Source organism: Charadrius vociferus, unplaced genomic scaffold (assembly GCF_000708025.1).
Source record: "Charadrius vociferus isolate BGI_N301 unplaced genomic scaffold, ASM70802v2 scaffold14, whole genome shotgun sequence".
In the NCBI taxonomy this organism is placed as follows: Eukaryota; Metazoa; Chordata; class Aves; order Charadriiformes; family Charadriidae; genus Charadrius; species Charadrius vociferus.
Genome location: NW_009648876.1, coordinates 9,358,282 through 9,380,949, shown reverse-complemented (window position 1 = coordinate 9,380,949; position 22,668 = coordinate 9,358,282). Strand labels below are relative to the sequence as shown.

Sequence of the window (22,668 nt, the reverse complement as noted above, 5' to 3'; positions counted from 1 at the left end):
TGTGATGGCCGCAGGTAGGTCCCTGGGACACGGCCACCACTGACTGCCTTCTGGAGCCGTCCTGTGCTGTGCCTTCCCTGCCTGGGCGATGTGTAGCGGTGCTGTGCAGGCAGGTGTGGGGCTGCCTGCACCCTGGCACCGGTCTGCATCGCAACACCTCACTTTAGCCCCCGAGCATTTTCCCATACAATTCAGTTGCTCAGGGCATTTTCCCACACAATTCAGTTGCTTACGTTTTGTCTGTGGACCGTGCAACATACGGCAGACAACTGGCATGACCTAAAAGTCTTGCTGCTCTTAGATGGATTGTTTGCCAAATATTTTTGAGTGTCCCCTTCAGCCTGCCAACTTCTGGGCTAGCTGTGGAGCACTGTAAGAGTGGGCATCTGCAGCCGATGGTGCTCTCTTGCTACCATTGCACCTGCCCGTGCCCTCCCACTGCTTCCTTTGAACTGGCGTTGGTGCTCATCTGGCCCCTGGGTAAGTTGGCTCAGTTCAATAAACCAGTGAAAAAATAACACGGCAAAATTAAGGATAATTTTCTGCCACTTCAGTGGGCTAAATTGGCTTGTTGAAATATTACATCAGGACCAGAAGGATTGGACAGAATTGCATGGCTAGGAGTGAGGAGGAAAGGGGTGGACTCTCCTTTTGAGGGAAGCCACTCATTAGGTAGACCATTGGTCTCATGAAACCGTGCTCTCAGACTTGTCTGAACTTGGAGCCTGCTTCTTGCAGTTGCAACATCACCTCTTTCTGTGCTGCCACTAAAGTACTTTCTGTGATTCTGCATCAGGCCTTCTCCATACAATTGGGCTGTTGCAGCAAAAGCAAGAAGCATATTGGCATTCCCAGATCTAGGTAGGTCTTGCTCATATTTGCAAGTACAAGGATGAGTTTTTAGGGACTGCAAACTCAGGGTTACCTTCACTGGAGCTCAGCTTACTATCAAGTTCGAAAGGAACAGCTTGGGTTTTTTACTCCTGGATGGGTTGTGCTGGTGGGATACTGACTTTTTCTAGTGAGCCTGCCATGCTCCCACAACAGCTGGCTTACTTATCAGATTTTGTTGATAAGGAAGAGGTAGAAGAAGCCCCCAGGTTTCTCAGTGGACAGGGGACACTGGTGGTTCCAAGTCAGTGGTTGTGAGAAGACTATGAGATCCAGGACAAATGACCAATCCCCAACCTCCCTGCATATTTGCATTGTTAACAAGGAGGAGTTGCGCAAGAATTGGAGCTTATAGACCTCTAAGCCTCATCTTGTTGTGCCAAGACAGGAAATCAATCCTCACATGAGTGAATTTGCTTTCTCCTTTAGTTTATTTGTGTATGTGTTGGCTTTACTTGTGTTTGTTTGTACGGAGGTAGCAATCAGAAGTTCTGAAGTCGTGCACTAGAACAACACTGTATTAGATGACGTATAAACATGGAACAAAACCCATGAATTTTCCCCAAGGACTTGCTCGCTAAGCAGAGATGGGGTTCATTTTGGTTTCAGTGTGTTCTGAAGCGAGTCTTCAGAAAGAGTTAGGAGAGCAGCCTCCTGGGTTTTTCAGGAATGGCCTGGACCAAAATATTCCCGACTTGCCTGAGTGGTGGCACTGCTTTAAAATGAATTCTTATCCTCAATTAGTTGGACTTGCTGCTTATGATGACTTCCACTTCACTGTGGAGGGTAGCTTGGTCTGGAGGTAGGAAGTCATTGCGAGTCTGGAGGAGCCTTTAAAGCCTCGGTGAAAACCATGATGAGGCAGCTGCCTGTTTTCATGGCCCTGTTTCTGGCAGATGTGCTCAGGCTCTCCAGAGTTCACACCTGGAAGCAGAAGCAGCAATGCCTGCTGTGGCTTCCCTACTAGGAGAGCCCAGGAAGCATGACTGTGATAGCAGGAGATAAGTTATTGTTAGTCTTCTGCCCTTAGCTTTGGTGAGAAGTAACAGCTCCTTGACCAACAGGATTGTACTGGTCATACGCAACTGTTTGTACTGGTTCGTTCGTATTTGCATCTGGCAGATGTGAAGGTTAGCAAATGGATCTGTGGGCATTCCCAGTGTAGCTGTCATAGATCCATTTCTGGGCACGCTGGCAGTCCTGGGCAGATGGGGACGTGGACATCAACTTAAGCATTGCGCTGAGCACAGGTGTCGCTGCGGCCATGTTGCACATAGCCATTGGTGCCTTTTTTTGGAGGGGTACCAGGGAAGAATCACTGCATTCTTGGCTCGCCCATGTGGTTATTTCTTCTTCCTGGAACTAAAGAAGACATGCCCAGCCTTATCTGAGCTCAGCACTTGCCCAGGGAAAGATGTGGCTAGAAGAAGGGCAGCTCTGGGTTTACTTTGCTGCCACCAGAGCTAGTGATGCTCAAGCTTTCATCCCTTAAAATACAGGCTGAGCAATGAGTACCACTTCCCAAGTCCCTTCAGCGGAGGTTTAGAGATGGGCGTCTGTGGGGACTTGCTAACTGCTGCAGAAGCTGGGAGGCCCCAGCGCTGTGCTGCTTGGAACACGGAGTGCTCTGGAGAGCAAAATCCTGGGGGTGTTAGAGGCCCTCCCAGCATGGACTAGCTGCAAATCCTCCCTCTTCTTGATCTCAGCCTGAATCTCTGCCCGGAGAAGCAAAGCCCCGACGGATGATTGTGCGGGTGGAGCTGCACCTCAGCCCAGAAGCCGAGCTAAATGGAAACAGCTTTGTTTTCCTAAGGCTGGAGTATCAGCAGAATTCCTGTTTATTTAGCAGGGAGTGGAAAGGGCTTGCGCCCCTGCCCCTCGCCATTGGGACGGACAGCCAGCTGCCTCTGAGTCTGGGCAGTGTGCGAGGAGGGTCCTGCCACTGCCACCCGAGAAGGTCCCTCCTGCAGGAGTGCCGGGCATAAATCCATAACCAGCATCTACACAAGGGAGCTGTGCTGCCCAGATGGGACGTGTGTGCTGGACGAGGGCTGCCTGGGAAGCAAGGCATCCTTCCTCTTCACAGAAAAGAAGAGATGACTGGGCCCTGCAAAGCTTTTTCCCAGAAAAAAGGGCAAGGGAAAAGGATATAGCTCTGGTTTAAGGTGCTGAGACACTGTGCAGACAGCTTAATGCAGCTAAGCTCTTGAGGGCAGGGAGCTTCCTCTCAGAGGGCTCTGTTTAGGCAAGGCAGTTGCTGGGAGTTGCCTGGTGTTTTCAGGATGGAAAAGGAAGAAGGCTGAGTTGCGACATGCCCATCCCACTGACTCCTGATCTCAGAGCCTCCTCTCCAGCGCCTTGGAGGAGACATCTCCTCCCTTCATGATGAGAGGAAGGGCTATATGCAGCCCTTGAGGAGTTGTGGCAAGCATTCCTGGCCTGGGGACACCGGGAACCTGATGCCAACAGGGAGACTCTGCCAAAATCTCAATTCTTTCTCCTGGAAGTGAAGGATGAGAAGAGCAGAGAGCAAACAGAAGGCAAGATCTTGGGTGTGCAGAAGTGGTTGCTGGCTGGAGAAAGTATATTTTTCCCCCTTTTGAAAATTAGCTGAAACCAGCTCCCGTTCTGGTGGCAGTCAAATGTCTAGCATTGTCCCTTGTAGAGGAGAGTGGAGGCCATGGGTGGATGTAAAGCTTTCCACCCTGGGGTGGCCACTTGAAACATGGCATGGAGAACTGTGGCTTGGCAAAATCAGCTTGATTAGCTTGCTGTCACTGAGATCTAGCAGATAAAATGAAACTTCATTGCGAGATCACTTGCTTTTTAAAGATGCTGCTCCAAACAGAGACAATTTGTCTTAATTGTTAAAGCAGGATCTGGACGCTCCTGTCTTGCCAGCTTTCAACTTTCCACGTTTATGAGGAAAAGGGGAGCTTTCTTATTGCCTTACTTGGGTTGTCGCTGAGCATCCAGAACTGTTTGTCCACGATACATATAATGCTAGGAGGAGGTCTGTACTAGCCATGCACCTACTGATCACACCTCCTGCTCTTCTGCTCACTTGTGACTACCACTCACTTTACATTTGTGAGGGTTACAATTTATTAATACCCAAATAGCAGAGAAAATAAAAGATGACCCTGGCTGAGACGCCCCTTTGTATAAGTGCATTCCCATGGCATGGGCTGTGGCAGGTTTCCTACTTTGCTTGGAATGGGACCAGCCCAGGAGATCCATAGTGCGTGACGTTGAATTTCTGGGGTAAACACTGGTGCCAACCTTGCCTTCTGCCACTGTAGCGTGTTTATGCATATTTTCCCAAGTGCCGATAAGCCCTAATTGCATCTTTCTAAGGTGCTTCCCTTTGGCAATAGAGTTTTCACAAGGTGGCCAAGCATTTACGTTACTTGATTCAGAGCCAACTTCAGTAGATATCTGAGACCTTGTTAAAAAACTGAAACTAAACAGCCAGTGCCAGTCTGTGTGAGAATATGTGAAAAAAAAAGATTCCACTCAGGGCAATGAGATCTCCATAAGCTCCAGATCTCGGCCTCTCTCCTGCTTTGACATAGTTGAAAGCCCTTGGCAAGCTGGCTGGGAAGCCTAAAGGAAAAACTCAAGCTACCCAAGAGGAGCGTAAATGTCATTTTTCTTATATAAAAATACTTCTATTTTTAAATTACATGATATACCTTCTCTAGCCTGGCACCAGATACAGTTGCTCTACTTTCTAGTGTTTTAAAGCTGTCAGCACCATTCTGGTTTATGTGTTTTATGTATTTACTTTCTAGGGGGTTGCATATGCTTCAGAGCAGCAGGAGGATAGCTGGCTTTTCAGGCTCCTTTTAAACTCCAAATATGGTCTTTACATTAGGCCTGGTTCTTCTGCACCTCCTTGGGAGCCATTCCTATAGCTTAATTCAGCCTCTAGGCGCTGGGAGAAAACGTCCAAATGCACTTTTCCTTCTAGCTGAAAGAAAAATGCTGCTACTGTCAGCTTAGTCTGAGACTACATGCAAGAGAGCAGGGTGCAGGGCAAATGCATTGTACATGTGGTAGGTGAGGTAGTACAGAAAATCCAGTTTATAGCCTATTTTATATACTATACATACATCATTTGGGACATATATGACAATACAATTTATATAGCAGTTGTATAAAAAAGAAAGATGTTAGAAGAGCGCTAAGGCCACATGATCAAATGCTGGAGAGTTTTTCCCTAATGCCTGAATTAGGATCGTCGTCCAGCTTGCTTTCAGCTCCCTTGTGCATATGGATTATGCTGCAGTTTCTCATACCTGATCGTCTGCTGCCTTATTTGGTTTAAGCTGGTACTTAAGCAAAATCAAAGCTGTTCTCTTTGGTTTCTAGCGTTTTCCATAAATCAGAAAGTGCTGGCAGGACACAAAGGATGAATTGAAGCTGATTTGGTACAAGGAGCGGCTGAAATGGAGATAAGGTCTCCATATAAAAAATGCTTGTTCTCCTCTCCTTTCTTCAGAAGCACCCTGAGAAGTGCTGCCCTGAATGCCTGGTGCTGGATGGGATTGGTACCCAGCTCTCCACACCAACCCGTTTTTGTCTCACTTGCGTGGAGGCTCTCTTCAGTGACGTGCAGAAACTAAACATATAGGCAGGAACTAAGAAGAGATTCAGGACGGAAAAATATTATCTGTTACAGCTGAAGGAAAAAAATCCTCCATGGGAGGAAGAAATCTGAAAGAAGGAGAGGCTGAGATTTTGCAGAGTAGGAGTGAACAGCAAATTAGGCAGAAGAGAGTAATGCAGTGTGGCCGCGTGTGAGAGACCGGCGGTGCTTAGGACTTTGGAGGCAAAAGACCTGAGTCGCATGGACTTTTTTCCTGCACACCCTGGGGTCCTGCACTGAGTCAAGGTATTCTTTATTGCCAGAAAAGTTCTTGACAAATTGGAAGGCATTCTGAGAACTACAAAAGGAGGGAGGGAGGCAGCCGAGGGGAATGGTTAACAGACCCACATCTGCAAAACGGAGCCAGACCTTGGAGGATGGGGAGCATACTGAGAGGCTGAGGCTATCTGGAGAGGGCAGACAGGGTGTATTAGGTTGCCTGTAGCCTTGGCAGGGTGGCCGTGCTAATTTTTCAGCTACAAGGCTTTCTACAACAGCAAAGTGCCAAACTCTTCCAGGGATGTAATGACAGGTTGATAACGACACTGGAGCTCTGCCTTCTCCATCGCTTTGGAGCTCCAGCTGAGGAGCTGGAACCCAGGCGCTGCCAAGGTACAGCCTTTCTGCCGGGTTTGGAGTCTTTCCCACCAGGGATGCCATGAAACCTGCTCTTCCCTGCTGCTCCTTGGTGTGGATATCGAAGGCCATGTGGGAGAGGTGTGAGAGCAGATTCGTGGTCACGGTACCTCTGGAAGCACTGGGCTTTGCCACCAGGCATCATGCATACGTGGCCAGGAGTGCTCCTGGTCCCCAGCCAGGCTCTAGTCTTCTGGCTACTGAGCAGCTGGAGCCAGTACAGAACAGTACAGAATAAAATCACCGGGGTGCTCGTTCCCTGATCCCTGGCAGGGCTGAGACTTCGACAGTGGACAGCAAAATGTCACATCCCAACACAGCTGTCATGGCTGGAGTGCTGCAGGTGAGGGAATCCGATGTGTAGCAGGGGATGGAGAGATGTGAGGAGACCTAACTACATTGAGCTAATAGAACCAAAGGCCAGGCATCCTGCTGGGTGTTCAACCATTATTTTAGATTAAAACATGTCTTAGATCCACAGTGTTCCCAGGATGAGTGGGAGACTTCCCAGCACCTCCCGCTGTAGATGAAGAGCCACCCCTTCTCCAGATGAAAGAACTACACACATTTCCTCTCCACCCTCTCGCTCTCATGCCCTCTGTGTGTGTGTGTGCAGCCGCAAGCTCTTCACCCCACTCACACGCCTGTGATGAGAGAGGCTTTGCCTGCCCTCTCTGTGTCCTGTGTAAAGCAGGGGGCAGGCAGCTGGCTTCCCCCTCCTCCCCGAGGTGCGTGTGGGCGCGAGGATGAATAAGCTAAAGTGTTTTTGCAGGGCTTTGAAGTTGGCAGCCTGATGGAGGGGGTGAGTGTTGCTTGTCAACAAGATGGAAACGAAACTCCAGAGTGCTTGTTTTCTCCCTGCTGTACGGGGGAGACAAGTGACCTCCCTGTGGCCAGCGGTGAGCTTTTCTCTGGCAAACGCCTCTGCAGCAAGTTTCGTTAGATGGGGACTGGGTCCTCAGCTCACAGCTGTTGTGTCTTGTGGAGACAGAGGGCCCTTTGGGCTGGAGATCTCGGTGTGCTCATGGACACAAGGGCAGGTTGATATGTTGTCCTCTCCTCTTGTGTGCCTCTGTCCTCAATACAGGTCCTTCCCCTGCCAGGCAGGACCCTGCTGCTCACTCTGCAGGGGGCACAGGGAGGAGGAAAGGGGCAGTGGAGGCATTGCCATGGCTGGTGGTGGCGGCTGAACCCTCAGTGTGGTGGTCACGTTGCACGGCGGACAACCCAGCTCTCCAACTGTACCAGCATCTTACACCTGGTTTTGTAATGGTGCAAAAGCTGTGGCCGTGGGGTGATATCTGCAGTAAGATGGTGGCACTGATGGAGACCTTCATGTGATGGCAGCTGTTAGGACACTTCTGGATGGGTTTCTTCTCACCAAGGCATGAGAGCAGCTGCGCAGCTGTGTCTGGCAGCAGTGCCGTGCCTGTTGATCATGCTGCTGAGCACCAGTCCCTGCCTGCGGGTGGGGGAGCTAACTGGAGCAGCTTTCTCACCACTTCAGCCTGAAGCAGCATGGGGCTGAGCTGGGGAGAGGAGGGCTGTGCAGCTGCCCGTCTCACCTGGCACTCACCGCAGGCCAGCTTGAGTGGCTCTGCCAGAGGGGTGGTAGCTCACCTGGCCTCCCTCTCCCTCTAAATCCCTGTTTTAGTCTACGGAGTGTGCAAGGTTTGGCCCAGATGTGGCATTTATAATCAAGTAGCCTGGCCTGGTTCCTCTGCTGGCTCCCCTCAAAGCTCAGAGAGGTTGCAGGCTGCATTTTGATTTTTCTGAGAGGTGTTGGCCCTGGTCTTCAGCTCTGGAGACAGGCAGATTGCAAACAGCTCTTCATCACACTTGGCATTTGGAAAGCATGGTTCTGGCCACTTTATGGGTCTGCACTAACGTCTGATGGATCCAACCAGGAGCATGTTCTGCTGCTCCTGGTGACAGCCTGGTGCCGTGCCCTTGTGCAGGGCATGTTTCTGCAGCCTCGCTGGGCCAGACAGGTGCTGTTCCCATGCTTGGAGAGCTGGACTGCTTCCAGGGAGTCAGTTGCTCACTCCCTAATACACGAGAGCAAAGAAGAGCACTCGCAGAGTGGCAGGTGGCACGTGTGGCATGGGAAGGGCATCTAACGTCAGCAGAGAGCTGTGGGGAGACGTGTGAGCAGCCACTTTGGCTAAGGAGCAAATTAGACCCCCAGAGACTGGTTAAAGAGAACCTGTTTGCTGTCTATGTGCTTATAGAGGTTCACTTCTGCGGTGTCGGGCAACTCCTGAGTGGATAAAAATAGCATTCACAGCCCATCTCCTTCTCCGTCTTTGTTCTCACAGACTACGCGGCAGGCTGGGAGCCAGCTCGGGTGGCTCTGCAGCACTGGGACTGCTTTGGGGGCCAGAGAAAGGAAGATGGCAGGGTGGTGGTGGTGGTGGAGGGACTGAGCGTGGTGGCATGCGGTGGACACCTGGTGCCTTTGCTGTCCCATGGACTTGCACATCTCTTGCTGCCGTTTGTAGTGAAAGATTCAGAGAAATCTCAGCCAGCCACTGGCGCCTATGTCGAGTGGAACGGGGATCTGGAGTTACCACCGCAAGATGGCACAGGAGAGAGCCCAAAACGAGAGCCATGTGGTCTCTGTAACAGTCCCTTGCTAGCCGTGGTGAGGGACAGTGGTGGCATCTGGGTGCTGGACTGAGTGACGCCTGGGCATGTGCCAATGATATTGAGTGTGTGTGTGGGGCAGGGAGCCTGACCCTCATTCCTGCCTGTGCAGCCCCACTTTGGCAGTGCTTTTTGTGACCAAGGAAAAGGGTGTTGTCAGTGGCACCTCTGCCCACAGAAGGTCTCGAGGTCTCACTGGGGAGGGAGGATTTGGATGACCTGACTGTGTGTGAGCTGTGCTTGTGGCACTACGAGGTGGCAGGTGAACGTGCAAGGGGAAACCCTGGCAGCTGAGACCTGTTGTGGTAAGCAATAGGGTTGCCACTCGACTTGATGTCCCCGTGACAGTCCAGGTGCCTGTGTCTGGTTTGCCATCTGGCATGAGATCTGGCTGCAGGTGACTGTGAATCGGGCACAAAGCCGCTCAGATGGTCATTCCTGTAGCCTTCATGGTACACAGGTCCTGCTTGGCTCAGCCGGGAAGGTCTCCTGCCTGGGGGAGGCTGGTGGCTGCTTCTCTTGGCCAGGAGAACTTCCCTTGCCTTCCACCAAACCCTGGGGGCAGGAGACTTCAGGCTTCAGTGTCTCCCTCACTTGCACAGGGGGTATCAGGGCTGAAGGCAGCCGCAAGGGGGACAGTGGGAAGCCTGAAGCGGGCAGGTTTCAGAGCTATCTCTGCTGCTTGTGGGGATAAGCTGAGCCAGGATTTATGGACATAATGTGGGTGGGCTTGAAGTCAGGTGCCTTGTATGGTGTGGTTTCCCCCCTCCTTCCCGAGTCCTAAAAGAGCTGTCTTCCTTGTCAGCATGTTTGTGAGCTAATTGATAATAAACTTGAGTGCTCTCTAAGCAATGCCTCCCCTGTGCTCCAGGGCCCGGAGCCTGAGCCGTGAATCCCGTCTGCCTGCTGAGGAACCTGTTCAGAGTCCAAGAAAGGGGAAGTTTCTGGTCTGCGGTCAATTTGCTGCTTTCCAAGGCTGGCTGCTTCTCTCTCCCCCTGTAGACACAGACGCTGGTGTTGAGGCTGCCCATTCTTCTGCGATGCTTTAGTGGAAAATCAGCAACTGCCGAGCATTACAAAGGGGGAAGTGAATCACTGATTTTGGTCCCCGTGGCCCCAAGCAGGGAGGGCATTTAGCCAAAGGGACAGGCGGACGGACAAGACAGACACCGAGTATATTGTTCGGTGTTTAAAAACCAGGGGAGAACCCGCCTGTTGTCCTGGCAGGTTATCAGGGGCTGAGCATGACTCAGCCCCTGTCCTGGCTGAGCCTTCTTGCCTTGGATCTGTGCGTGCAGGCTGGAGGCTGGAGGAGCTGGGGTGGACTTACCGGTGCTGCAGCAGCTTTCCTCCATGGGACCCTTCTCCCAGCCCCGTGGGCAGCACGCTGCCTCTCCCAGTGGCTGGAGGCAGCAGTCACTTCCCAGGCAGCAGGCTGGTTGTAGTTGGAGAGATGGAGCTTGTTGAGCTCGGACTTTGGGGTGGGGGTTCCTGGACTCTGGGAAGATGGTTGCTTCTCTGGGAGTCTCTTATCTTCAGTTTTGTTTTGGCCAGTGCTGTCCCACTCTGTTGTTGCCCTCCTGAGAATTGCTACTTAGATCTCTACGGTCTCTATCATCTCTACCTGATGCTCAGCAGGGTGCAGATTTGTTTCCAGCTGGAAGAGTGACTTTCCAGTCCTCATCTGGCCAGCCCTTGGCTTGTCTGGGATTAGCACCCCTCCCTGCTGACCGCACTGTCCAGGATTCACTCTCTCCACAGTGCCTTGGGCCATCCACCCTGCTGTGGTCAGTCAGGCTTTGGCTGGGGAGAGGGTGAGGCAGGCTGGATGAAAAACCAGTAATACTCCTATGGCACTTGGCTCTGCATGTCCTTTACGCAAACGCAAAAAACACCATTTCCCAGCTCGCTAGCGATCTGGCCAAAGTCAACAATTGGATGAAGAGTGGCCGATAGAAGCTAAATCCAGGAAAGATTGAGGTGTTGCTGCTGGGGAGAGGAAAGTGCTTTGAAGAGTTTGCCACCTTTGCTTCCAGCCCCAAGGAGGATGACTGGCCTTAGGTCACTAAGAGAAGCCACAGCTGTATGCCCACCTGGATTCGTTGTGGCTTTTGCTTACCCAGAGAGCCATAATCATCAAAAGCGATCAGAGATTTGAAAAATACTTTCTATATACGGTGGGTTAGAAAAACAGTATTGTTTTCTGGACCCTGTGGTCTCGGTGATTTAGACTTCGTTATTGTGATTCTGTGTACCTAGTCTTGAAATTGCAAGCTTTGAAAAAAAAATGTGGTTGATTCAGCAAACTGCCATCCTCATGTTCATCTATGTGGTTGCCAGGAGCCTTCCAGCTCAGTCTTCTGCTCACTGTCCTCAGCAGGGTGAGGGATCCCACTCACCTCCTCTGGGAAGGGAACAGGCACCTTTCAGGTTCATCTGGGACTGGGCAGGAGAGCCATCGTATCTGGGGAATACAACATTTTTGTACCTTCTCTAGCCTGCTGTCTCTAAAGTAAATACAGAGCAGAGTGTAACCGGTAACAAAACCTATTTAAAATAAAGTGTTTATACACAGGCAAAGGTGCGGTGGTAGGTGCGCAGTTCCCTTGCTGGATATTGTACAGGTGTCATTGAGATCCTGCAGGGATGTGTAGCACTAGAATGTAAGGGACCAGTTCTCCCCTGGTTCTCCTGTCTTCTGGCACGTGTCCTCAGCGGCTTATAGGGAGGCTGGGTCCTTGACCCTCAGAAGAGGGCAGCTACAAGTACTTGTTGGGTAGTTTTGAACTGTTGTAGATGTGGGTCACTCTGTCTGCACAGCTCCCTCCCATCCCAAATCTCTTTTAATTTTGATTAGCACCTAATACCTATAGGGGTGAAACTTGCCATGTGCTGGTGACTGAGGTCTCTCAGCCAGTGACCTTTCAGCCATCAGCCTGGTAGACATCAGCAGGAGCACACACATCCGTGCTCCTGGAAGGAGAACGTTGTTCCCTCTACCTTGCTTCTTTGACCCATGTTTCCCCTGGACCACTGCTGCTGTTAGCTGGACACCGCAGAGGTGAGTGCCCCAGGACATCCCAGAAGGAGAGGTGTCCCAGGAGTCTGTAGGCTGTTTCTGCCCCACAGGCTGTGCCTGACAGGGAGAAAGCTGTCAGCAGCTCTGACGGATGAAGAGCAGGGAAACCAGCTGCTTGGCAGGCGGTCGTCTATAAAGGAAGAGACCACTGCCTCTTTACAGAGATCTGTGCTGGCCATGTGCCTGGCTGGAGGAGTGGAAGTGAGTAATACCACACAGAGGGAGGCTGTAAGACTGAATGAATGTGAAGACCTGGGACTTTGAATGTCCCAGAACGTAGTTCTTGAAGTCTCAACCTCCTCTGCCTCTTCAATGCCTCTTCCCTGAGCAGGTGGAGGCATAGAAAGTGGTACCACAAGCTGGCCACTCTGCTGATCTGGAGCTGCCCCATCTGTTTTCCATCCTCACTCTTACCCTTAGGACAGCCACACCAGGAAGAGAAGTTATGCCAATGCAGATCTCTAGGAGGTGGAAAAGCTCTGGTCATGCATACATATTAAGATCCACCGGATGGTTAGGGGTTGCTAATGCCTTCTGGCCAGGTCTGTACTGATGTGGTGAGCTCAGGCCCATTCCCTGAGACCCTTCAAGCAAGCCAGTCCCCATCTGCCCAGCATGGACTGACTCTGAAGGTTTGGAGGGGAGAAGCTCTATTTTGTATTCCCTGACCATAAGCCAGCGACTTGGCGTGACTTGGGGATGGATTGGGACTGACAAACTGAGATGGAAAGACGCCCTTTGCCATTGATTTCTCTGGTCCAGGGTAGCATGGTGTTACTCAACTCAGTCTACAAATCCCAGAGCTCATCTGCCTAGAATAGAACCAAATAAACAAATTAATTCAAAGCAAATCTGCCTCCCCCTGCTGTGACACACACTGGAATGCTTTGCCAACAGGATCCCAGTAGGATAGCTTTTCCTCAAGTCTTGCAAGCCATGGAGTAATGTTCGTCCTCCATTTTTCCTTTGTGAAGTTGGCACTGCCCCTCGCAGTAAGCGCATATAATCCACTTTTCTTTGTAACTAAAATGTTAATGATTATTTTATTTAAAGCCCTTCATATGTTGTTTTGGGTTTGGTTTTGGGGTGGGGTTTTTTGTTTGTTTGTTTTTTGTTTTGTTTTTTATAAATTCTGACGATCCTGGGAATGACAGGAGTTGTCCATAAAGCCAAGGGGTGGAACTCCTTCAGGCAGGCAATAGGTAGCGCTGGGCTACTTGCACGTAGCATGCTCCCTTCCTCAAGGATAGATGTGATGTCAGTAATTTCAAGCACAAAAGCTGATATTTGCTTGTCTTATGCCACTGTTCACCTTCGCCCAGCGACTCTTCAAAATTCAGGGCTGAAGCTGCCCTCAAGTGACCAGCACTAGGACAGTGAGCGTTGCTGGGCTGAGGAACTCTCACCTCTTTTTCTTGGGGTGCCTTCCATCTATGCAGTAAAGGACCTTGGAACCCCAGCCACGTTCACCTATAGGACTATGCTTGGAGTCTCCCTGGAGCTCCATACGGTCTTTCCTTTGTCATGAACAAAACCAGCAGTAGCACACCAGGTAACAAAGCAGTAGGTAACAGGCATCAGAAGTTCCCTTGCTGGCAGCAGGGCTGGATTAGTAGCTCAAAAATGTGTGAGTGGGTCAAGCCTGGCCCCTATGACCATCAGGGGTAGGTGGTACTCTGCACAATTTCAGGAGAGCTTCTGAAAGGGGCTGGTAGGGACTGAGGTAGAACTTAAAGTTTAATTCTCCGTGGTTATTCTGGTTGGCCTGTCTGATTATTGAAAAATAAGCACTGTTTGCTGTCCTCATCTCAGTTCAGATCTTGATTTTAGCAAGATAACAAATATTTTTATCAGCAGGTAATAATTTCATTATCTGTCAGTGCTCTTTGACCAATCCCATTTGTTCTGTCTCCATCCCTGAATGACCTGTAGCCAGACTCCACTCCAACCAGCATATGAACTTTCAGCCTGCAAAACTGGGCGTCCGCCCAGCAGCACGGATTACCTGCGCTGCTTCTTCTCAGGACTCCTGTTCATACCTCCTCCCAGCAGCTCATTTTCAAGGTTTTCCTGCATTAGAAACAAGTAGGTAATGAGTATCCAGACTGGGAACTTCTGTCTCTAGTATTAAAACCGTTCATTCTTGGATTCCTACAGCTCAAGGCCAGAAATGATCAATAGATAATCTAAAATCGCCTCCAGGATGGCACAGACTATGCATCTTTATTTAGTTATAGTTGCACTGTTCCGGTGATATCTCATCTCCCAGCAACACACTTTCCTCTCCTGAAGTGATGGTATCGGGAGTTGGGGAATCCACTACTGGGCTGTTTTTTGCAGAAGGAAGACAGCTATACTGCTGCGCGTGGGCATGATTTCTAGTAGGGAATTGTTTGGCTTCGGTTTGCAGATGTTTTGTGGTTTACCTTTCTTGGTTAGATTACAAGGCTCTTTACACCTGGCGTTTTGTTCCTGTGGCAAAACCTGTGCCCTGTAATCAGAGCACTGCTTCATCTTCTTTTTGCTAAACTGAAGAGATTGAATACTTTAGGTTTCTTACAGAAAGGCGTTTTCACCAACCCTCAAATTACTTTTGTCATGTTTTTTCTTGTATCCTCTCCAGTTTTTCAACATCCCTTAGAAGATGTGACATATTTCACATCACAACTCGATGTGATATTTTAGCATACATACTCCCTGCTGTGATGAGGATGTGTAGGGAGGCAAAAATACCTCCCTGTTCCTGCCGTGTTTCACTGCCCTGATGTCAGGGCATTGAACTGACAGTTCATATTTAATTGCTTGTCATTACACCCGAAATCTTTTCAGCGTTGCTGATTTCCAGGATCGTCTCCTTCTATCTGCAGCTGCTGCCTGCATTCCTTCTTCCTAGAAGTGTAATTCTGCATTTGGCTCTATTAAAATCCCATATTGCTTGGATGGATTTGCCCTCCACAGTGATCCAAAATGCTCTGTGTGATTGCTCTGTTCTCATCACGATACACCACATTGCAAATTTTTGTGTCAGCAGCACACATTATCAATGTCGATCGTATGTTTATTTCGAAATAAAAATATTTATTTCCAGATGAAATCCTTGAATCGTGCCAGGCCTCGTACTGATCACCCTGGAACCCATCTAATTCCCTCCCCAGCGACAACTGCTTCTTGTGTTCTGTCACACAGCCAGTTTGTTATTCATTTCACATGTGCCTGATTGACATCGTACTGCCCTGTTTATTTTTTTATCGGAATAGCACGGGCTCTCAGCCTGTCGGTGTGCGTGTATGTAATTCTAGCGAATGATGAAAACAGACTCCTTTGACAAGAGCAGTTCTCCACAGACCCCGTTGACTTCACCTCACTTCTATATTCCTTTCCTTTAGTTCCCAATTAATTGACCTGTTCATCATCTTTTCCATTCTGTTGTTCAGGGCTGATTTCGGGCTCGCTGGCTGACAGTTACCTTGTGTATCATGCTTGGCCTGTTGGAATACCAGCACAGCATTAACTTCCTCTCCACCTCCCCAAATCTTACCGTTATTCCAAGCTATCCAAGCCAGGAATGTCAGCAAGCCAGAGCTACTGTCAGCCAACTCTCGTTGGATCAACCAGTCCTGCTGGGTTTAGAAACACCTCCCCTTTGCTGACTGTGACAGGGAAAATGGTGACCACCATAAAGCGGGATGGACCTCTCTGGGCACTTTGGTGGGACAGAGCTAGTTTGCCCCAGCCATTTGGTCAGAGATGGAGGTGCTGGACAGGGTATGCAGAAGGCCTGTCAGTGCTTAAGTTCGGTTGCAGAGAAATCCAAGGCATGGACTTTCAAAGAAACTCAAGGGGCATATGGGCAGCCAACCTATTTTGGCCCCTGGTGTACTAAAGCCTTTTTCCTTGCAGGTGGTGCAAGCGAGAGTGAGGGAGATATTTACAGAGCACCCTCCTGGAGTCTTAGTGCTGCCAGTCAGTAAAAAGGAATAGGAGCAAGTGCAGTAGACCAAGATGTGCTTCTCTGTTGGTTTAATGCAAAGAGCTCTGCCTAGTGGTCTACATGGCTTTATCACAGAGTTTAAGAAGTGTGACCTGGTGAGCTGGATGGCTTCTCCATGCGTAGTCCCCAGAAGACAACAAACGCCATAAATGCAATTACTGCAGGAAGTTGTAACTGCTCTTACAGGAGGGAGTTCTTGGTAATTTTCTCTTGCTTGTGACTCTTGTGGGCCAAGTTTTGTTTATTTGCTTTGTCTGGCTTCTCTTCTGATTGCCTCACTAGTTTTTCAGTGCTGGTTTGAGGCTGGGAAGGCAGGTCCTGAGAAAGCTCCCACCATGAGAAAGAACTGATTTGGAGCTGCTTGTGTTTGCTGGAGGAGGGATGTGTTGGGACAAGGAGCAGCCCTTGAGCGTAATGGGCAGACAGCGGTGCTGCAAGGCAGCCGGAGTGTCCCTGTGATGGGGCAGCCTGACTTGATGGTACAGGGAGGGTATCTTGGTGAACACTATGCCCTGCCAGGTTCAGGGCATGAAGCACAGTCCCTAGGCTGGCACCATCATGGTGACTGAAAGCAGGTGAAGAGTGGAACCCTGCTCAGGTAGGCAGAGCTCTGTGTCCAGGTGGTGGCTGAGGCAGCTTGGCAGTGAAGATTGTGCAGGGCATCCTAGTGGAGAGGCACTGTGGGTCAATGCAGTTGCTCGTGAGAAGTATTGTTTCATTTTTTCTCTTCCACAGGACTCAGAGCAGAATTGGCTCTCCTGTCTCCTCCCAGCACACAGGGCCGTCACGGACTGTCCGGCGCTACCCAGCCAGCAGTGGCCAGCTCACATCTAATGCACTCCCAAACGGGAATGGACATGAGCAGAGCAGCTCTGGGCCACACTCAGTTTCCCAGGAGCACACCTCGTCTGCAAGGGGTAAAGCCTCCAGGGCCGTCACTCTTTTGAGGCTTCTTGTTGCGGTGTCCGGGGGAAGGGCAATGGTGTGGCTGGGGATCCCCAAGAAACCCTGGACTCCCAGGACTGTGCTGCTGGGTGGGATGGAAAGGAAAGGTCCGCATGGGCATTGCTGGGCTTGGTGAAGAAAGAGACCCTACCAAAGGAGGTCAGATTAGAGGAGCAAAATGCTGGCAGCAGGGGAGAGGAGGCCAGGGGGATGTGACAGATGCATTCCAGAGGTATTGAACATCACCCCAGCACTCCTGCCCTGCAGGGGGATTGCCTTAGTCTGTAGGAATGGTGTCTCCCAACTTCCTCCTCAGTCTGAGCAGCTCTTGAGGTCAGATTGTGCAACCAGTGTCTAGTTCTTCCCTTTGGCTGCCCCCTTGGTGCCTTCTGACACGAGCAGAGATCAGGCCAGGCTGCCTGGCAGAGCCTCAGCAGCTCCCCAGCTGGGACAGATGCAAGTTGTCTTCTGCAGCTTGGCTCCCCCTGGAGTTGTGCTTCCAAGGAGGCACCATGTGGCACCCCAGCCTTTAGGAATAAAGGCCTCGAGCCTCATTGAAGCTGTAATCTGAAAATGGGGATTGAAATGGGGAGAGTTGGGGGGGAGCACACTAAGGGGGGCACTCACAGAAACAGCTGTCTCGCTGGGCAGGGATGGAGGGCTACGGTGTCAAGCCAGCTGGTTCATGGCTACACAATAGTTCTGCCTGTCATTCATTTTCCACAAGCCCCCAAGAGCACTGAATGCTGTTTCCCTCCATATCTAATGTAAGGATGGTGACGGACCAGAAGGGGACCGCAGGTAACCGTAGGAGGTCAGGGGATGCTTACAGGAAGACACTGGTTTTCTCAAGCCCTGATGCCCTCTTTGATGAATATGAGTGCGGCTGTTCATGCGGGAAGCCTTCCAGTGGTTTAAGGGCAGCCAGTCTCCTGGCTACTGACATGGCTTGAGAAGGGATATTGTCTAAAGCAGAAAAACACTCTTTATGCTGGAGTTAGTGCATGTGTGTCCCTTCATGGAGTTATGCCACTACAACTGGGCAGACAGAGCATGTTGCTGGCCATTTTTCATGTGTTGACAAGCCCTTACTGATGCTGGGGCACTGAACGGGCTGGAGTGAGTGAGGGGCAAGGAGAGACACTGCCCTGGGAAGAGACACAGACCCCTCCTTGCTCTGGGAATGCTTTGGAGCTTGAGCTGCAGATTACCAGCTCTCTGGCCTGGAGACACTGTTTCCACTTAGCACTGTCCTTGTCTTTCATAGGGGCCAACCTGACAGAGAAGATTAGGAAGATAAAAATCGTCTTCACACCCACCATCTGCAAACAGACATGTCGGAGCGGGCGCTGCTACAACAGCTGCGAGAAAGGAGACACCACCACTCTCTATAGCCAGGGGGGACACGACCACGATCCCAAGTCCGGCTTCCGCATCTGTGAGCACCCCGAGGCCCCTGGCCCATCTTCTTGCCTGCTCCCCCTCTCTCCTCCTGCCTTTCCTGCCTCTACAGGCTCAAGGGCTTGGGCTGCTATAGGGATGGGAGGAAATGGCCTTTCCCAGTCCCTTGGAAGATGTCTTGTGGGATCTTTGGGGCTTACTCCATCTCTGTCCCTGGGGGAGGAAGACAGACCTTGCCTTGTTGCTCTCTTTCCTGGGCAAGCAATTTCTGTTTCCATCCCACCTCAGGTAGGGGAGACGCGTATGTTTGAGTCAGGCCTGCAGCCAAGCCTCGCCACCCCCTCCTTCTCAGAGCCAGCTCGCTGCTTTCGTTGGCATCCAGTCTTGGGGCTGACTTTCATCACCTAATTTCCTCCTGTTCTCTCCTTTCACTCACGTGGCAGGCAGGAGAGCTGGCTGCAGGTTGCATGCTGTTCCTATAAACAGGGCTGCTGAAACCTCTGCTCGCCTTTCAGAGCTGCTGTGATTGCTGGTCAGGTCACTGGGATACCCAGCTGCAGGTTGGGAATATCCTCTTGGAGCCAGTTGGTGGGAGCAGCCTGCAGGATCTGGTGGGACTCGTCCTCTGAATGTCTCTGTAACTCTCAAGTTCTTCTAACACAGAGAGGGTGCAAAGTCTGGCTGTTGTGGACACCAACTGGTTCATAGGAATTTCTGCCTAGATCCCAGTCCAAAGATGTGTCTCCTCCCCCCAAAACTGGTTGCTGGGGTTGAGCAAAGGAACTTGGAGCAGGGTGGGAGCTCATCCCCTGGGATGAACCTAACAAGCCATCCTGGGATGTGCAGCGGCAGCGTCTAATCTGGAGCTGAAATGAGTCAGGATGATCAGTCAGGAAATCCCGTGCCGTGAGCGTCGCTCACCCTGAGAAATGCTCCGAGTTGCTCCAAGCATCTGATGAGGCCAGAAATGACATGACTTTGGTTTCATCTGTGGATGCTTTTTCCAAGCCTGTGCATACGAATTGCTCCCAATTCTTTTGTCCCACTCCAAGCTTCTCCCACTTGAGCTGCTGGCAGGGCCAGGGCTGGCCGGGAGACAGGCTTTGAGGATGTGGCTCTCTGCCCGTTCTCTCCTTCTGCCTCTCCCATCCCCACTGATCTCCTTTCTGGGCTGGGAGTAAAAACCCCTTCCAAGTGGGGAGGGGGCGATGCAGAAGGGAAGGAATTGTGCTGATTCGGCCACATGTGGCTGCCGTAGCTCCTGCACCATTCCGAGGGATCCTGTTGTGCCAGCAACACCACCTTGGCCCTGGGGGGTTGCCCCACAGGTCATGGGTACCCCAGGCTGGCCATGGTCCCAGAACCCAAGGAAGGGCTCATCATCTTCAACTCATGACTCCAGCCCTGATCAGAGCTCAGGGAGGACCTCAGCTTCTCCACCTGCTCCCTGCTGGATGGTGGTGCACAGCAGGGATCCTGGGATGCCTCCAGGCTGCAAGTGTTGACCCCAACCCGGCTCTGGGTCTGCTTCTTGGGCACTACAGGGCTAGTGCTGGCCCAGATCCAGCTGCCTGGCCTCCCCAGCCATTCCTTGGCTGGAGGCAGTGGCTCAGTTTCTCTGCTAAGGAGACCTCTCTTTGCCTTGCAGACTTCTGCCAGATCCCCTGCCTGAACGGAGGGCGCTGTGTGGGCCGAGATGAGTGCTGGTGCCCCTCCAACTCCACGGGGAAGTTTTGCCACCTGCCAGCTCCCTCTCTGGAAAAGAAGCAAGGAGGGAGAGCCCCAAAGACCCTGGCTGGTGGTTCCATGAAGCAGTCAATGTACACCCTGCCCTTGTCCAATCAGCTGGGTAAGCATGGACGGAGGCTCCAGACTCCACATTTCCCTTGTACTTCTGAGTCCTCCTACTTGGGTGCTCCTCACATCTTCATTAACAGGCCCGAGGAGGCCACGACCCTCTTATGCCTGCCTTTTCAGACCAGGTTGTTAGAAAAGTCATTCCCTTAGTTTCTGAAGGACTCAGGTTGCTGGGGAGAGTTTTTGGTAGGTTTGTCCTGGTTTTATACCAGAGAAGTATTTTCTCTTAGGTGCAGTCTTCCTCTGGATTTCCTGGTGGGGTTAATTTACCTCTCCTCCCATGTGACTTTGTTGATGACAAGATGCTCTTCAGGTGCCAAATTGTTGCCAGATTGTCACAGCTGTGGTATAAACTCATCTTCCAGCTTCCCTAAACCCTTCCCTGGTGAACGTCCACATCAACCACCCTCCAGAAGCCACTGTGCAGATTCACCAGGTGGCCAGGGTGCGGGGTGACACAGAGGTGTCGGAGGAGAACAGCGTGGAGGCTGTCCTGGTGCCTCAGATGGCTGCTGTGCCCTGGTACACCTACGCCCACGGGAATGGCAACAGCATTGCCACGGAGAACAGCCAGCAGCAGCAGAGAGCCCCGGGGCTGCTGGGCAGGTGCTTTCGGGAAGCTCTCCATGGGCAGGTAAGGGCTCACCCATCAAGCATCAGAGAGTGTGTGTGGACATATGTTCCTTGTTCTGGGGTACGGGTGCGTTGACTTATGGGGCAGGGAGGGTGGCCTTTCATTGCATGAAACTCTTCAGCATCAGTGTGGGCATGACACAGGTGCCGTGGCCACGGGCAGCAATGTGTTAGTACTTGGGAAGAAAATGTCTTGTTTTGGCCCAACAGGGAGACCTCGCTGCCTTGCCCTGAGCAGGCTGTGCCCTGGGGCAGCACAGCCCAGACTTGATGGCTTTCACACACGGTCTAGTTTAAAAAGGGTGCCCTATTTATAGCAACATTTACAGCCACGCTCTGTGATTATTGTAGGAAACGTATAAAACATAGGAAAATTCCTTTCCCTCTCAGACGATAAATGAAAGTCTGATTTCCATGGAACGACGCCTTCCCGGGCAGCTCAGTCGAGCCTTGGGAAGCAAACGCACGTGAGGGGCTTTCTCACCCCTGTCCTGCAGTCATTGTAATTTCTTATTTTGTCTTTCCCCATATGTTTCTCTTGCGTCACTGGAAAAGCATTGGAGGTTTTTGGCACCCACAGGAACACCTGTGAGCTCCCCGGGAGGCAACTGGCACTCAGTGAGACCCCTGGCCGGGCAGCCTGGGACGCAGCCCCCTCCCCATGGCTCCCCAGTCCTTCCTAGGGGGCTGCTCCCTGTTCTGTCGCTCCCATCCAAGCCGTTCCTAGCGGAATACATTCTCAGCCATTCCCTAGCACAAAAATAAATGAGGTCAGACCCTGGGGCTGGAAAAGCCCCACTCCTCCATGGGGACACAGCGGGTCTCTGCACCTGGGAGTGAATGATGATGCGTGGAGATACAGAGATGCTCGTGGATGTCCAGAGAGGCTGCAGGAGGTGCTTTGGGGGAGGGTGAGGGGGGGCAGCAGGGGGTACCCTTGCTATGCTCGCACCTCACCCAGCTGGGCTGATGCCGTGCCCGGGAGAGGGTGAGGAGCCCAGCGGGGAGCGCTCGCCTCTCCCCGCTCAGCCTGGCCGGGGGGGCCGTGGCAGGTCCCCTCTAGTGGGAAAGCCTGTAATCCAGAGGGCCTTGCTGGGGGGGGTGGTGGTGTGGAGGGGGGTGAGAGGGGGCGGGAAAAAAAAACTCATTAAGCAGAGGAAAGTGCCTGACCGCAAGCTCCCTGCCGGGCTGGAGTGGTGCACCCATTTCGCTGGCTAATCAGCCAGGCATGGGGCTGATCCGAGGGCTTTGCCCGGTGATATCATCTCTGGTTCATCTCCTGCTCCATTTGATGTCCCCTTCCCCTCCGAGGGGTGCAGCCGAGGGAGTCTGGTGTTTTTCTGTCTGCACAACTGTTTACTGTCTTAAGCCACATCCCCAGTTCTGCTATGTCCCGGTGAGGAGCTGTGCCAGGAGGTCCATGCCAGCCTCTGGTACCAAACCATCATCCCCTCTGCTGCCACCATGCCAGTGGCTGCAGCAGACAGGCACGTCCCCTCCCCATCCCGCAGAAGCCTGATCCTCTGGTCCTCTCTCTGCAGTGCACCAACCCCCTGCCAGGGCTGACCAAGCTGGAGGACTGCTGCGGCAGTGTGGGGCTCTTCTGGGGTGTGGACCAGTGCCTGGCCTGTCCCCCCCGGCCAGGTGAGTGCTGCCGCTGCTGGGGACGGCATGACACGAGGTATGGCACGTTCGGCAAGCAAAAATGGTTGGGCTGCCTCACACCACTGAGGAGGCATGGAGCAGAGCCATGGGTCCCCTGCCATGTGGCTCTCTTTTGCCCAAGGTCCTTGGGGATGGGCAGCGTGTCCATGGAGGCACACAGGGCCATGGTTGCTCCGCTGCTGCCCTGAGGAGTGCTCTGGTTTAGGTGCTGGCCCCAGGCTCAGTGCTTTCTCCCTGAACCGCCCCTGTGAAACCCTGGTGCAGCCGGTGGTT

At 51.8% G+C, this 22,668-nt stretch overlaps 1 protein-coding gene across 1 annotated transcript in view; it reads left to right on the top strand.

The window, feature by feature from the left end:
• Positions 1-22,668, top strand: part of LTBP2 (latent transforming growth factor beta binding protein 2) — a 66,618-nt gene that overhangs the window by 8,917 nt on the left and 35,033 nt on the right. Inside the window, exons 4-8 of the mRNA XM_009887030.1 lie at positions 16,630-16,811; positions 18,107-18,277; positions 19,889-20,089; positions 20,463-20,731; positions 22,272-22,374. Coding sequence (XP_009885332.1) covers positions 16,630-16,811; positions 18,107-18,277; positions 19,889-20,089; positions 20,463-20,731; positions 22,272-22,374 — 926 coding nt within the window. The remainder of the gene's footprint in view (positions 1-16,629; positions 16,812-18,106; positions 18,278-19,888; positions 20,090-20,462; positions 20,732-22,271; positions 22,375-22,668) is intronic.